The sequence below is a fragment of the Microcaecilia unicolor genome, unplaced genomic scaffold (genome assembly GCF_901765095.1).
Source record: "Microcaecilia unicolor unplaced genomic scaffold, aMicUni1.1, whole genome shotgun sequence".
Classification (NCBI taxonomy): domain Eukaryota; kingdom Metazoa; phylum Chordata; class Amphibia; order Gymnophiona; family Siphonopidae; genus Microcaecilia; species Microcaecilia unicolor.
This window is the reverse complement of record NW_021963012.1, coordinates 249,541-266,654: the sequence shown is the minus strand read 5'-3', so window position 1 is coordinate 266,654 and position 17,114 is coordinate 249,541. Positions and strand designations below refer to the sequence as shown.

The window sequence follows — 17,114 nt, the reverse complement described above, 5'->3', positions numbered from 1 at the left end:
CCGCGAAGGCTTCATTCTGTTTCTGACGTCCCAGGACGTCAGAAACAGAACGAAGCCTTCGTGGGAAAAAGAGGACCTCCTTGGCTGGCGGGGATTGGAGTTCCCCGCCAGCAAAGGTAGGCAATGGCGGGGGAGGGTTGGCAGCGGGAGAGGGGGGTTGAGAGGGTCGTCAAAGTTGGCGGCGGCGGGAGGGGTCGCCGGTGGCAGGGAGGGTCAATAATGGTGGCGGGGGGGGGGGGGTCAGTGGCGGCGGGGGGGGGCTAAAATGTGCCCCCTCACCTCGGGCTCTGGACCCCCCTCCCGCTGAAGTCTGGCTACGCCCCTGTCAAGACTGAGACAACAAGAGTCCTTTATTAAAAAGAGACCAGACAAGGGCCATGTTTCGGCGTCAACGACGCCTGCCTCAGGGGTCCAATTTTAATTGCAAAGTGTACAAAGTTGGAAATTTAATTCCCCAATCAGAGGAAGTATGGTATTGCTGCAAAAGCGTTGTCTCAGCTACAGCAATCAAATACTTCGTTAAGCTCCTGTGAAAACGCCGTCGGTCAGATAAAAAACCGCCAAAGTGGGCACCGAATAACTCTCTGGGCAAGTAGGAACACTGAAATATCCGTCCTAAGTCTGTCCATTTAGCTGCTGTACGACTTTATGGCACTGAATATTGGCTACATCTGCACAACTTCAGGGTGTTGCCGATAACTGGATTCTATATAGCACAACTGAAATTGTGTGCGTAAATCTGGTTGTATTCTGGATTTGCATGGGCAATTTAATTACTTAACAAGCCAAACACTAGAGAGCCAAGTGGCATCCACAACAAAGAAAATGTTCCACTCAATGTGGAAACTCAAATGAGTGAAGCAATTCTTCCTGAGGGAAACATTTTGCAACCTGATACAATCAATGGTACTAAGCCACTTAGATTACTGCAATGGAATTTATGCGGGATGTAAAGAACAAACCTTAAAGAAACTTCAGACCCCTCAAAACACGGCAGCTAGGCTTAATTTTGGGAAAAAGCAATTTGAAAGCGCAAAACCCCTCCGTGAGAAACTACACTGGCTCCCATTCAAAGAACGCATCGCCTTCAAAATCTGCACCCTGGTTCACAAAATCATCTATGGAGAAGCCCCGAGTTACATGACAGACTTGATCGACTTACCAATTAGAAATACATCCTAATCAACACGATCTTATCTAAATCTGCACTACCCAAGCTGCAAAGGACTCAAATACAAAACGCATCCAGCTTTTCCTGCATAAGCACACAACTGTGGAACGCATTACCAAAAGCCTTGAAAACGACGTACGACTACCTAAACTTCCGGAAATCACTAAAAACCAACCTGTTTAAAAAGGCATACCCTACTGATCCAACTTAAATGCCTAATCTCTGCAACACAACCAAACTAAAGCACGTAATGGACATAACACAACTCTTCCGTTCTCCGATTCCCTAATGTGGCTGTGCCACATGAACTTGATCTTACCACAACATCACCCTGTATTTGTTCACACCGGAGCCTGCAAAGGCCTCTCCAGTACTATGTAAGCCAGACTGAGCCTACAAGTAGGTGGGAAAATGTGGGATACAAATGTAACAAATAAATAAATAAATTAGCGCTAATTGCCACTTAATTATTGACACCAATTGGCATTAATTAAAATTTACGTGCACAACTTGCTAGGCATATTCAGTGACATGGTACACGTGAATTCTAATGCGTGCTTCCAAAAGGGGACGTGGCCAAGGGCATGGAATGGGCGGACCATGGGCATTCCGAAAATCTACTTGTGCAGTTATAGAATACACCTGCTCTGCACCTGAGGCACCAGTATTTACACCAAGTTTTACTTGGTATAAATGGAAGTGTCTAGAGTTAGGCGTAGGCAGAGCTGCTAGGTGTATTCTATAAACTGCACCTAGATCTAGGCGCGGCTACCTAGGCAGGAATATTTTCGGTGCAGATTTTTCAGGTGCCCGGATATAGCCCGACACAGAATCTCCAAGTCTAAACTAGCCGGCAACGGTTAGCTTTTAAAGAAACGTTGACTACTGCCAACTGAGTATTGATCCAGTTGACGTTAAATGCTGACAACATCTTGGGTCTCACTTCATTTGCTAAGTCCGATTCCGTTAAATATGTTGTTTTTAAACTGAGCAGTCATCACTGATTACTTGGGGTGCTTGTATCTCCGAAATTTAGGTACTCGACCAAACTTATTCAAAGGGTCCAATTTTGGATCCTAACTCCCAAAGTTAGGCTCGTAAACTGTATGAAAATGAGCCTCGATGCACAAAATGAGACTTCTGATTGGAGGGGAATATTCTGAAATTTAATACCGTACATTTCAGGAAGGTCAGGATCTGAAGATGGGGGGAGGAATGATGGTGAAATACTCTTTTGCTGAGAGATGGTAGAGGGGGGGAAGGCCGACAGTCGCTCAAAAGCGCATGGTTCGGGAAAAGGTATCTTGCAAAGATACCTCACAAACAGGGAAGATAGGGTTTCTGGATAGTGAGGTTGCACAACAGACCGTGGTAGGCCAGGTGCCCTTAAATACAACTAAAGATCAGACAAAAGATGTCAAATCAATAGTGTCAGGTACTAAGCATCATGCAAATAAGAACAACAAACATACTCTGAAATGTCTATATGCAAATGCTAGGAGTCTAAGAAATAAGATGGGAGAGTTGGAATATATTGCACTAAATGAAAAATTGGATATAATAGGCATTACTGAGACCTGGTGGAAGGAGGATAACCAGTGGGACACTGTCATACCGGGGTATAAAGTATATCGTAATGATAGGGTAGACCGGACTGGTGGAGGGGTAGCATTGTATATTAAAGAGAGCCTTGACTCAGATAGATTACAAATTCAGCAGGACACAAATCACACCTTTGAATCACTGTGGGTTGAAATTCCATGTATAAAAGGGAAAAAAATGGTGATAGGAGTGTACTACCGTCCGCCTCGCCAGGATGAGCAGGTAGACACAGAAATGATAAAAGAAATCAGAGACGCGAACAAAATGGGCAATGTGATAATAATGAGTGACTTCAATTATCCAAATATAGACTGGGTAAATGTAACATCGGGACACGCTACAGAGATACAATTCCTTGATGAAATCAAGGACAGCTTTATGGAGCAACTGGTGCAAGAGCCGACGAGAGAAGGAAAAATTCTAGACTTGGTCCTTAGTGGAGCGCATGATCTGGTGAGGGACGTTATGGTACTGTGGCCGCTTGATAACAGTGACCATAATATGATCAGTTTTGACATCAACCTTGAAGTAACTGTACACAGAAAGTCAAATACGTTAGCGTTTAACTTTAAAAAAGGAGACTATGATAAAATGAGGAGAACGGTAAAAAAAAAACTTAGGGGGGCAACTGAGAGAGTAAAAACTGTACAACAGGCGTGGACGCTGTTCAAAAATACCATCCTGGAGGCCCAGACCATACATATTCCGCGAATTAGAAAAGAAAGACGGATGTCCAAAAGACACCCGGCCTGGTTGAAAAGTGAGGTGAAGGAAGCTATTAGGGCTAAAAGAAATGCCTTCAGAAAATGGAAGAAGGAACCGTCTGAAAATAACAAGAAACAGCATAAGGAGTGTCAAAGCAAATGCAAGGCGCAAATTAAGAAGGCCAAGAGGGAGTATGAAAAAAAGATAGCATTGGAGGCAAAAAAACATAGTAAAAAATTTTTTCGGTATATTAAAAGCAGGAAGCCGGCAAAAGAATCGGTTGGGCCGCTGGATGATCGAGGGGTAAAAGGGGCGATCAAGGAAGACAAAGACGTAGCGGAGAGACTGAATGAATTCTTTGCTTTGGTCTTCACCGAGGAAGATTTGGGTGGGATACCGGTGTCGGAAATGGTATTTCAAGCGGACGAGTCGGAGAAACTTACTGACTTCACAGTAAACCTGGAGGACGTAATGGGGCAGTTCGGCAAACTAAAGAGTAGCAAATCTCCTGGACCGGATGGTATTCATCCTAGAGTACTGATAGAACTGAAAAATGAGCTTGCGGAGCTACTGCTAGTGATATGCAACTTATCCTTAAAATCGAGCGTGGTACCGGAAGATTGGAGGGTGGCCAATGTAACGCCCATTTTTAAAAAAGGCTCCAGGGGAGATGCGGGAAATTATAGACCGGTGAGTCTGACGTCGGTGCCGGGGAAAATGGTAGAGGCTATTATCAAAAACAAAATTACAGAGCACATCCGAGGACATGGATTACTGAGACCAAGTCAGCATGGCTTTTGTGTGGGGAAATCTTGCCTGACCAATTTACTTCAATTCTTTGAAGGAGTGAACAAACATGTGGACAAAGGGGAGTCGGTTGATATTGTGTATCTGGATTTTCAAAAGGCGTTTGACAAGGTACCTCATGAAAGGCTACAGAGGAAATTGGAGGGTCATGGGATAGGAGGAAATGTCCTATTGTGGATTAAAAACTGGTTGAAGGATAGGAAACAGAGAGTGGGGTTAAATGGGCAGTATTCACAATGGAGAAGGGTAGTTAGTGGGGTTCCTCAGGGGTCCGTGCTAGGACCGCTGCTTTTTAATATATTTATAAATGATTTAGAGATGGGAGTAACTAGCGAGGTAATTAAATTTGCTGATGACACAAAGTTATTCAAAGTCGTTAACTCGCGACAGGATTGTGAAAAATTACAAGAGGACCTTACGAGACTGGGAGACTGGGCGGCTAATGGCAGATGATGTTTAATGTGAGCAAGTGCAAGGTGATGCATGTGGGAAAAAAGAACCCGAATTATAGCTACGTCATGCAAGGTTCCACATTAGGAGTTACGGACCAAGAAAGGGATCTGGGTGTCGTCGTCGATAACACACTGAAACCTTCTGCTCAGTGTGCTGCTGTGGCTAAGAAAGCAAATAGAATGTTGGGTATTATCAGGAAAGGTATGGAAAACAGGTGTGAGGATGTTTAATGCCGTTGTATCGCTCCATGGTGCGACCGCACCTTGAGTATTGTGTTCAATTCTGGTCTCCGCATCTCAAGAAAGATATAGTAGAATTGGAAAAGGTGCAGCGAAGGGCAACTAAAATGATAGCGGGGATGGGACGACTTCCCTATGAAGAAAGACTAAGGAGGCTAGGGCTATACAGCTTGGAGAAGAGACGGCTGAGGGGAGACATGATAGAGGTATATAAAATAATGAGTGGAGTGGAACAGGTGGATGTGAAGCGTCTGTTCACGCTTTCCAAAAATACTAGGACTAGGGGGCATGCGATGAAACTACAGTGTAGTAAATTTAAAACAAATCGGAGAAAGTTTTTCTTCACCCAACGTGTAATTAAACTCTGGAATTCGTTGCCGGAGAAAGTGGTGAAGGCGGTTAGCTTAGCAGAGTTTAAAAAGGGATTGGACGGTTTCCTAAAGGACAAGTCCATAAACCGCTACTAAACGGACTTGGAAAACTCCAAAATTCCAGGAATAACATGTATAGAATGTTTGTACGTTTGGGAAGCTTGCCAGGTGCCCTTGGCCTGGATTGGCCGCTGTCGTGGACAGGATGCTGGGCTCGATGGACCCTTGGTCTTTTCCCAGTATGGCATTACTTATGTACTTATGTATAGCTCTGCTTGGGTTAGGTATGAGGTCATGGTACTACAAAGAACCCACTGCTATCGAAGATGGCAAATCACAGACATGCCAAGGATGGCCCTCCCCAAAGCTGAGGATTTTGCACCGCTATACTGGTGCTTGAAGGCCAATCAGTGAGATTTTTCTCATGAGCCCTAGCCATGTCTAAAACCAGTCTTGGCAGATGCACATTCCAAAAAAACTGACATCTTCCAATCAATAAATAGAAAATAACATTTTTTTTCTACCTTTGCTGTGTGGTCATTTTATTTTTCTTATTGTGTTGGTCCCAGTCTCTGGTTTCTGTGTTCCTCTGTCTTCTCTTCCCTATATTGCCAGGGTCTCCTTGTCCATTAGGCACTTTTCTCTCCATATTCACTATCCATCTTCTCTCTGCATCTCTATCTATCTGACCCAGCATCACCCATGTCTTCCCGCCATGTTGAGCATCTTCCATCTCCATGTCCCTATTCCCCCCTACTCCACATGCACACATCTCTTTCTCTCTCCCTTCCCTCCCCCCCTCTCTCTCTCTCCTGGCCAGCATCTCTCCCCTCCCCTGCCCCCCTCCCCAGGGGTCTAGCAAGTGTTCCTCTCTCTTCCCTCCCTCCTGTTCTGTTTCCTTTGCAAGACCAGAACCTCTCCCTCTTCTTTCTTTGCCTGTAGATCTTGGGACCTCTCTTCTTTCTTGTCCTCCCACCCCAAAGACCAGCATCTCTTTCCCTTTCCGCATGCCCTCTCTTCCTCACCCCTCTCCATTGGATCTCTCTCTTCCTTACCTGACCTCCCTGTCCAGCACCTTTCTTCCTCCTTGCCCCCCCCCCCCAATACAGCACCACTCTCCCTCCTTACTCCCAAAGCAGCACTTCTCTCCCTTATTCCCCTCCATGATGCAGCACCTCTCTCCCTCTTTGTCCTCCACAACCCCCCCCCCCCCCCACCAATCTGGTACCTCAGTTTCCTTCTTTCCTTGCCGTGATTAATCTTTTTGTGCACTGCTGGCACCCTCAGCAATAGCAGGCTGCTCAACCGATTTGGGGGTCTTCCTTCAGTCTCATCCTGCCTGAAGCAACTTCTTTGAGGTGTTTCCTCAAGGGTGGGACACAGCTGAATGGAGACCTCTGGATTGGTTGAAGCAGCCAATTGCTGAGGGTTTTAGTAGTGCACAGAGAGATTCATTGTGGCAAGGAAAGAAGGATTGTGGAGGAAGGGGGAGAGAGGTGCTGCACTGGAAGGAGGTGGTGGGGAGAGATGCCTTAGGACAGGACAGGACGCCAATGCATGAGATTGGGCCCCTTTAGCATGTGAGCTGGGGAAGGGGCCCGAATGCCTGTGACTTGGCATGTCTGAATGAAGGGAGGAGAACACTTACATTTGGATTTTAATGCTGTGAGTTCAGATTGTCTTTTTTCCATCTCTGATGACATCTTGGAATCTAGAACAACAGAGAGAGAGAGAGAGTTAGTGATAAGCAGTTATACTGAACCCTGGAACACCCATTCTCAGTTCTTTCTAAAATACTCCTTGTGGAAAATAATGAGCCTTTATGTTTGGTTGATGATGCCCTGTGTGTCCTTGAACGAGTCTTGTTGATGGAAGCATTGCTTTCAATTCTCCCTCTGTCCCACCCCTGTTTACATTTGTAGACAATGTCTACCGAATCTCCATTTTTCTATAGACCCTTTCTGCCTTAGCCGAATGCGTCACTTCAGATCTTTGCTTTGAAATGTGGGTCTTTAAAGTTATAGGCCTCTATGGCTCCAACAAAATCCTACGGAATACTGTGACCCTTGGGCAGGGTAGGGGAATGATGTAGGATCTTGGACGTCGCTCAGACTGTCCCTCTGCTCTCTCTACAGTGCAGTGCTGGTGCAGGAGCCCTCGGAGCAGAGGCCATATTTAACAGGACCTCTCTTGCAGCAGAGGAGGGAGAATCTCAGTGACTGGAGATCCCAAAATGAAGCGTGTAGGCCTGGGAGAATTTGGGCCTTCTGAGTTGCAGGATTTGCAGGGAGGGACAACTGTCTTGCTAAACACAGAATAAGAAGCACCTGACAAGTGGATTCAGGGCCCTCGAGCGCTCAAGCCTCAGTTATTATCATCATGTGCAAAGAGCTCCGTATGTAGTCAGCCAGCCAATGGCCAGCTTCATCGTCTCTGTGAAGCACTGGCAAACCACCATCCAGCAGGGTCAGCGCATAGACGTCAATAGCATGAGACACTGTCTCAATGAATTGCTTAGATAAAATAGATAAGGTCAGTGCGTTTTTTCTAGCAAAAAAGGTGCTGGTACTCAAATGCTAGGCCACCCTTTAGGGGTGGGATGATCTCTGAGGGACCCACCCCACAATAGCCAGGCCCCCTGCAACCAGTCACAGAATCTATGACAAGGCAGAATTGGTGTGTAGAGCCTGAGCTCTTTCATTAGTACTTGGGGTCCATGGGTCAATTTTAGCAGACAATGGAAAAGGTGCTGGTACTCAGTACCCCCAAGTACCCCCTCAAAAAAAAAGCCCTGGTCAGAACCCACGGGGACAAACTTTATCCCCGTGTCATTCTCTAGCCTGGAGCTAATCTTCTGTGGCCTTTATGTGAACTCTGGTATTTCCTAGGTCTGTCAGAAAATCACCTGCCTGGCACCAGAAGCTTCCAGAAAGGAATAGAATTAGATAGAACAGTTTAGGGGTCTCTGGAAGCTGATAGAAAGGAGGTTCTTGAGATATTTCAGGGGGTAGAGCCTGGTGGCAGCTGTAGCCTCTCTCTGGGTATAAAAACTCACCCCATGCCAGCTAAATTGTCTTAAGTCATATCTCTCACCTTTGACCCTATATACTGAGGGAGCCGGACTATATCCTCAGGGATTAGTCCCATCTAGGCCAACTGCTAGAAACGCAGGGTCACACAAAAGCAAGGGGCCAAGCATCAGATCCTACAGAAGGCTGTTGACTTGTACAGTGTGTGGGAACGGGGAAGCTCTGCACCCTCTAATACTTAGAGAAAGGAAAAAGAGAGAGACGCAGGGATGATCTGTCTCTGTCATCCAGGCGCCTGGCTTCTATCTGGAAGCAGCTTCTACTAAAAGCAGAAGGGAAATGTGCTGATAACATCTAGTTTGCATATTGCAGTATAATAAGCTGGTAACATCTTTGGACAGGAGCCACTATCTCTAGCTGGTCTGCCGGTATATATGTAAGTGTTTACCATCTTTGAACACAGCACTGATAGTTGTTAATGCTTAACAACATTTAAAGAACGTTCTGGTTCAGATAAAATAACTGTGTGTGGTGTGGACTGTGTTATTGTGTGCAGAGAAATGTCTGGTGCATGCTTGCACAGCTTGCCAACGTAGGGTTACTATACGTCCTCTTTTAAGAGGACACGTCTTCCTTTTGGACTTCTTCAGATAGGTCCTCCTGGTTTTTTAATTTTTAGGAAAATGTCCTCTTTTTCCTTTATATGCCTGTGACCAACACACCTATCCACATAATGAGAGAAACAGGGTTGCCAGGTGGAAAATTTTTTTCCCACCCAATCCAGCCTAAAAACAGCCCAAAACCCGCCCAAACTCAAACCCCGCCCCTGACACCCCCACCCCCGCGTCATCACCCCCGCCCCCGCCATCATCAACCCCGCCCCCGCCGTCATCGGCCCCGCCTCCCCCGTCACCGGCCCCGCCCAGAACGTCACTAACCCCGCCCAAAACGTCACTAACCCCGCCCCCGCGGCCGAAAAAACCGCCTGAAAGCTGCGGAAAAGAAAAAAAAGAAGCCCAAAAAACCGCGACCCGCCACGGGCAAAAATTTCCTGTGGCGGGTCGCGGAAAACCGCCCAATTGGGCGGTAAAACCGCCCACCTGGCAACACTGGAGAGAAACCATCTTTGGTCTAGTAGTCAGTCTGGACACATGGGGGCGCTAAAGAGAAAGCAAGACATTGCTGATCTCCTCTCTGTTCCCTGCTGGTTGAATCTGGCAAAGGAATTTTGTTTGTGCAGCACAACGTTAAGCATGTTATTAATATTATTTATTTGGATTTTGCTCACACCTTTTTCAGTAGTAGCTCAAGGGGAGTTACATTCAGGTTCTCTGGATATTTCTCTGTCCCAGGAGGGCTCACAATCTAAGTTTGTACCTGAGGCAATGGAGGGTTAAGTGACTTAGATCACAAGGAGCAGCAGTGGGATTTGAACCGGCCACCTCTTGATTGCAAGACCGGTGCTCTAACCAGCCTTGGCCACTCCTCCACATATGTCATGCAAAGACTTTCACATGTATCTCAGAACAACCAATCCGGAGGTTTTTGAAAAGTAGATTATGATCTACTGGTGTACTGTAAGTCAGTCATTGTTTGATGCGTGTTCATTAAATAAAAGCCATTTACGCATTTGCTACGATTAAATATTTCTTTGGCAAAGGTAGTAATTGTTTTTACTTTTTGTGTGTCCATAAATATGGTAACCCTATGCCAAGGAAATCCCAGTCCTGTAACCAATAAGCAAGAACTTGTGTCCCTTCTCCCAGCTTCCCAGGCATACACTAGACAGCTGCCTAGGGTGTACAGGGGGGGGGGGGGGGGGTTTACGTATTCTGGTGTCCAAACAGAGACTTGAAGCAAGCAGAGAAAATGTAAAAATCTGAATTGTTTGAATCAGAATATTAAGCTTGCCGACTTGTTAAAACTTTGGAGCAACCGTTGAAGTTGGAGCAGAGGAAAATGAAATTACCTGGACTGTAAATTCTGGCAGAGGGCAGGTGAATCAGCAGCCAGTGTGCCTCTAAAATTAATTCCAGCTGCTGAAATGCAGTCTGAGGAGTAATCACTGTGTTTTGGAGCGTTGCTGGCATGTCTGAGTGCGATACTCATGACCTAGTCGAGGATTTATGCCATTCCGCCATCAGGTGGAGCATCAGCCGGGCATGGAGATGGCATATGGCAGAGCACTGGAACACAAGGAGAGGAGGGAGTATTTAAACCACGTACTCGAGGACTGTCGCCATTGTAAGAAGGAACCCTGAGCAAGCCAGGAGAGGGAATCTGGGCATTTCACCGAGCAAGACAGGCCTCAAAGTGCACCAAAGTCTGTTGAGTAAAGCCAAATCAGTGTCTGCTACTGTGCTAAGGAGAATTTGTTCGAGAAGTTTAGCCCCCACTGAGAACAGTGGATTCTATAATGAGCCACAGGGCCTTCATAGCAGCAGGCAGACCCACCCAGAGGAGACGGAGGACCCTGGCACTTAACCAACTGAGAAGAAAAGTCCTCATAAAGGGTGACCAGCTAATGGGGCGCATAAGGTGTCCCATTTTTCGCCACTGCCATGAACAAGTTCCCATCGTATTGGGGTGCAAAAAGTGCTCCAACACACTTTTTGTATCAGGCATTGCTGAGAGAGCAGGTGAGCCCCTTCAAAACACCAGCTTCAGCCAAGTTCCTGTGAGGTCACAGCTTCAGGAAGAGACTAGGGAAATGGGACTTGATACTTGATATACTGCCTTTCTGAGGTTTTTGCAACTACATTCGAAGCAGTTTACATGTATTCAGGTACTTATTTTCTACCAGGGGCAATGGAGGGTTAAGTGACTTGCCCAGAGTCACAAGGAGCTGTAGTGGGAATTGAACTCAGTTCCCCAGGATCAAAGTCCACTGCACTAACCACTAGGCTACTCCTCCACTTATAGGCTGGGAGACCTTAAAACTGCACCCACAGATCTGGCAGGGGCCATTTTGAAGACGGAGTACTCTGTCACTATGTAATTAGATACCTCCTGAGGAAGCCGATCTGGCGAAACTTGGATCCATGTTGGGGCACGATAAATGGAAAAGACGCTGCTTCTATTTAACGGACTGGTGATAACAATTTATTTGGATGTTTCATTTTTGAGGTCTGCTTGAAAGGGTGGGACTGTATAGCCTCTTCAGTTCAAGATTTGCATCGAGTAAATAGATAAGTTTTGTTTGTACATCTCTATATATGTTTTGATGTTGAAAAATATGATCACCGGACTATAACAACTTGTACAATGATAGATAGCAGTGACCACCGAGATTGAATGAGATCAAACCATGCCTCACCAATCTACTACATTTCTTTGAAGGGGTGAACAAACATGTGGATAAAGCTGAGACGGTCGATAATGTGTATCTGGATTTTCAGAAGGCGTTTGACAAAGTACCTCATGAAAGACTCCAGAGGAAATTGGAGAGTCATGGGATAGGAGGTAGTGTTCTATTGTGGATTAAAAACTGGTTAAAAGATAGAAAACAGAGAGTAGGGTTAAATGGTCAGTATTCTCAATGGAGAAGGGTAGTTAGTGGGGTTCCCCAGGGGTCTGTACTGGGACCGCTGCTTTTTAACATATTTATAAATGACCTAGAGATGGGAGTAACTAGTGAGGTAATTACATTTGCTGATGACACAAAGTTATTCAAAGTTGTTAAATCACGGGAGGATTGTGAAAAATTACGAGAGGACCTTGGGAGACTGGGAGACTGGGCATCTAAATGGCAGATGACGTTTAATGTGAGCAAGTGCAAAGTGATGCATGTGGGAAAGAGGAAGCCGAACTACAGCTATGTGAATCAAAGTTCCACATTAGGAGTCATCACCCAGGAAAAGGATCTAGATGTCATTGTTGATGATATGTTGAAACCCTCTTCCCAATGTGTAGTGGCAGCTAAAAAAAATCAAATATAATGTTAGGAATTATTAGGAAAGGAATAGAAAACAAAAATGAGGACGTTATAATGCCTTTGTATCGCTCCATGATTCGACCGCACCCAGTGGCGTACCAAGGGGGGGGGGCGGTGGGGGCGGTGGGGGCGGTCCGCCCCGGGTGCCAGTGGGTGGGGGGTGCTCCGCTCCCGCCGCCTCCCGTGGCCGTTCCCGTGGCGCCGCACATTAAAAAAACCGGCGAAGCAGCGTCGCAGGCAGCGCCTCGTGCCCTGCTTGTAAAAAAAAAATCAAATCTCCTTCCTCCTTCTCCTCCTCGTCTTGACGTCGACTCGGGCCTTCCAATCAATTTGATTGGAAGGCCTGAGTCAACGTCAAGACGAGGAGAAGGAAGGAGATTTGATTTTTTTTTTACAAGCAGGGCACGAGGCGCTGCCTGCGACGCTGCTTCGCCGGTTTTAATGGGACTGAGGTGGGGAAGGAGAGGGGCGAAAGGGACTCGGGTGGGGGTGTTCAGAGGGGAGAAGGGGACTGGGGTGGGGGTCTCAGACAGGGGAGGGGAGAAGGGGACTGGGGTGGGGATCTCAGAGGGGAGAAGGGAAGGGGAGGGGAGAAGGGGACTGGGGTGGGGGTGTTCAGAGGGGAAAAGGGGAGGGGAGAAGGGGACTGGGGTGGGGAGAAGGGGACTGGGGTGGGGGTGTTCAGAGGGGAGAAGGGGACTGGGGTGGGGATCTCAGATGGGAGGGGGAGGGGAGAAGGGGACTGGGGTGGGGATCTCAGACAGGGGAGAAGGGAAGGGGAGGGGAGAAGGGGACTGGGGTGGGGGTGTTCAGAGAAGAGAAGGGGACTGGGGTGGGGGTCTCAGACAGGGGAGGGGAGAAGGGGACTGTGGTGGGGGTCTCAGACAGGAGAAGGGGAGGGGAAAAGGGGACTGGGGTGGGGGTATTCAGAGGGGAGAAGGGGGCTGGAACTGGGGGCTGAAAAAAGGGGCAGAGAGAGAGAGGGGACAGATCCTAGATGGAAGGGGGAGCGAGAGGGAGGGCAGACCCTGGATGGATGGGAGAGGGAGGGCAAATGGTGGATTGAAGGGGCAGAGAGAAAGGGCAGGCAGTGGATGGAAGGGACGGCAGAGAGGGCAGACACTGGATGGCAGAGAGAGAGAGAGAGAGAGAGAGAGAGTGAAAACAGATGCTGGATGGAAGGAAGACGGTGAAAAGAAGATGAGGAAAGCAGAAACCAGAGACAACAAACTGTAAATAAAATATATAATTTTTATTTTTTTTGCTTTAGGGTAAAGTATTGTAGATGTGTTAAATGTTTATAATAGAACATGTAAATAAGGTCATCTTTTTATTGGACTAATTTTAATACATTTTGATTAACTTTCGGAGAACAAAACCCCCTTCCTCAGGTCAGGATAGGACACTGTAACAGTACTATACTGAATTGACCTGAGGAAGGAGGTTTTGGCCTCTGAAAGCTAAATGTGTTAGTCCAATAAAATGGTATTATTTGTTTTATTTCTATTTGTTAATTTGTAAAGTGGTGATTGGTACTTGTTAGTTTTTTTTCAAATTTACATCTGCTGTCTTTATATTTTGCACAGTACTAGGGGACATTTTCTGTTTCTGTGGTGGTGCATTGTATGCAGAGTCTGGCATTGGGGGTTCAGTTTAATTTTTGTCTAAATAGAAAGTTTATTACTACTTTTTCTATAGTGGATTAGGGTGTATCTGTGTTTGTGAAAAAGACATGGCTTTCAGTTGGCATTGACTGTGCAGGATCCACGATCTGTACTATTCTGTCTGGTTTTATTTTACAATAGGTGAATTGATGTTCTAGTGCTCACTGTAGTGTTTAAGATGCTTTCCTTTTCCTTGTGTGACTCGTAGAAATGACTGCTTATGGTATGGTAGAATTGCTCTATAGGTCCTGAGTGTTTTGTATTCTTGGCATGCCTAGTACTGGATTTGGGGGGGGGGGTGTTAAAAAATGACCGGCCCCGGGTGTCAACTACCCTAGGTACGCCACTGACTGCACCTCAAATATTGTGTTCAATTCTGGTCACCGCATGTCAAAAGAGATATAGTGGAATTAGAAAAGGTGCAGAGAAGGGCGTCAAAAATACTAGGACTAGGGGGCATGTAATGAAGCTACAAAGTAGTACATTTAAAACAAATCAGAGAAAATATTTCTTCACTCAGTGTGTAATTAAACTCTGGAATTCGTTGCCAGAAAATGTGGTAAAAGCAGTTAGCTTAGTGGGGTTTAAAAAAGATTTGGCTATTTTCCTAAAAGTCCATAAGACATTATTAAGCTGGGCTTGGGTAAATCCAAATCCACTGCATATTCTAGGATAAGCATCAGTAAATCTCTTTTACTATTTTGGGATCTTGCCAGATACTTGTGACCTGGGTTTGCCACTGTTCGAATCAGGATACCGAGCTTTATGGACCTTCGGTCTGTCCCGGTATGGCAATGCTTATATTCTTATGTACCATATACATTTTAATAACATGCTAAATGAAAGTATCAGTGGAAAACAGTGGAGGGAAACTTGGGTCATGGTGAAGAGTGAGATGGATATGATGTGTGTGTGGGGGGGGGATGGCTTAGGATAGCGTGGAGGGATGAGAAGGGGAGAAATTGGGAGAAATGAAGAAAGAGGTGATAGGAGCGTCTGTTCACGCTTTCCAAAAATACTAGGACTAGGGGGCATGCGATGAAGCTACAATGTAGTAAATTTAAAATGAATTGGAGAAAACGTTTCTTCACTCAACGCATAATTAAACTCTGGAATTCGTTGCCAGAGAATGTGGTAAAGGCGGTTAGCTTAGCGGAGTTTAAAAAAGGTTTGGGCGGCTTCTTAAAGTAAAAGTCCATAGATCGTTATTAAATGGAGTTGGGGAAAATCCACTATTTCTGGGATAAGCAGTTTAAAATGTTTTGTACATTTTTGGGATCTTGCCGGGTATCTGTGACCTGGATTGGCCACTGTTGGAAACAGGATGCTGGGCTCAATGGACCTTCGGTCTGTCCCAGTGTGGCAATACTTATGTACTTATGAGAGATGAGGGGAGATATTGGGTGAGAGAAGGATGTGTTCGATGGAGGAGAGATTGAGGGGATGGAGGAGATGGGGAGGGGGTGTCGGAAGATTACAGCAGCTTCCTCCCTGCCCTGAACAGCTTCAGCAGGACTTACAGTGCGACTGCATCACAGAGAGAAAAATGATCCACAGGATGAAGGAGAAGAACAGCAGAATGTAGAGGATGGGGATGGACTTCCTTCCGCAGGCATTCCTCTGAAGAGACCCCAGCGAATAGTAACCTGTGGAAAACAAAGAAACAGCTGAAGAGAGTACGAGAGAGATCACCCTGTACAAATAGCAAGTTACAGCTAGGGGCCCCCCCAATCCCCCCCAAAACCCACTCCCCACAACTCTACACCACTACCATAGCCCTTGGGGATGAACGGGGGCACCTACATGTGGGTACAGTGGGGTTTGGGGGGTTTTGGATGTGCTTAACATTTACCACCACAAGTGTAACAGGTAGGGGGGGATGGGCCTGGGTCCACCTGCCTGAAGTGCACAGCACCCACTAAAACTGCTCCAGGGACCTGCATACTGCTGTCAGGGAGCTGGGTATGACATTTCAGGCTGGCATAGAGGCTGGCAAAAAAATGATTTTTTTTTTTGGGTGGGAGGGGGTTAGTGACCACTGGGGGAGTAAGGGGAGGTCATCCCTGATTCCCTCTGGTGGTCATTTGGTCAGTTGAGGCACCTTTTTGAAGCTTGGTCCTGAAAAAAAAGGGACCAAGTGAAGCTGGCGAAATGCTCGTCAGGGCCGGCTTTCTTTTTTCCATTATTGTGCGAAGCCGGCCATCTCGTGACCATGCCCCGTCCCGCCTTCGCTACCCTACTGACACGCCCCCTTGAAGTTTGGCCGGCTCCGCGATGTAAAGCAGTTGGCGCCGGCCAAAATCGGCTTTCGATTATACTCATTTGGCCGGGTTCAGGAGATCGCCGGCCATCTCCCGATTTGTGTCGGAAGATGGCCGGTGATCTCCTTCGAAAATAAGCTGGATAGTGAGTCTCCGCCACGGGCACATGCTTAGAATGAGTCACAGCTGTGCAACACATCACACATGTACTCTGTCACAATTACATGCTTAAAATGAGTCATGCTATGTGGCCCATCACTCATATAGAGTGGAGGAGTGGCCTAGTGGTTAGTGTGGTGGACTTTGGTCCTGGGGAACTGGGTTCAATTCCCACTGCAGCTCCTTGTGACTCTGGGCAAGTCACTTAACCCTCCATTGCCCCTGGTACAAAATAAGTACCTGAATATATGTAAACCGCTTTGAATGTAGTTGCAAAAACCTCAGAAAGGCGGTATATCAAGTCCCATTTCCCTTTCCCCCTTTCCCTTATGACATCACAATATCAGAAGTGAGCCAAGTGTCGGGCAATCAAGCCATTGTGACATCACTGATGAGGTTGGCTCTTATTGGTGGAATGAGTGGAGGAGTAGCCTAGTGGTTAGTGCAATGGACTTTAAGCCATTGTGACATCACTGATGTGGTTGGCTCTTATTGGTGGAATGAGTGGATGAGTAGCCTAGTGGTTAGTGCAGTAGACTTTGATCCTGGGGAACTGTATTGGGCAATCAAGCCATTGTGACATCACTGATGAGGTTGGCTCTTATTGGTGGAATGAGTGGAGGAGTAGCCTAGTGGTTAGTGCAGTGGACTTTGATCCTGGGGAACTGGGTTCGATTCCCACTGCAGCTCCTTCTGACTCTGGGAAAGTCACTTAACCC

General features: G+C 46.6%; 1 protein-coding gene across 1 annotated transcript in view; it reads right to left on the bottom strand.

Annotated features, from left to right (window-relative positions):
* The window catches only part of LOC115458729 (CD209 antigen-like protein C), an 80,075-nt gene that overhangs the window by 46,872 nt on the left and 16,089 nt on the right, over positions 1-17,114 (bottom strand). Inside the window, exons 2-3 of the mRNA XM_030188553.1 lie at positions 15,496-15,621; positions 6,997-7,059 (exon numbers count right to left, since the gene is read on the bottom strand). Coding sequence (XP_030044413.1) covers positions 6,997-7,059; positions 15,496-15,621 — 189 coding nt within the window. The remainder of the gene's footprint in view (positions 1-6,996; positions 7,060-15,495; positions 15,622-17,114) is intronic.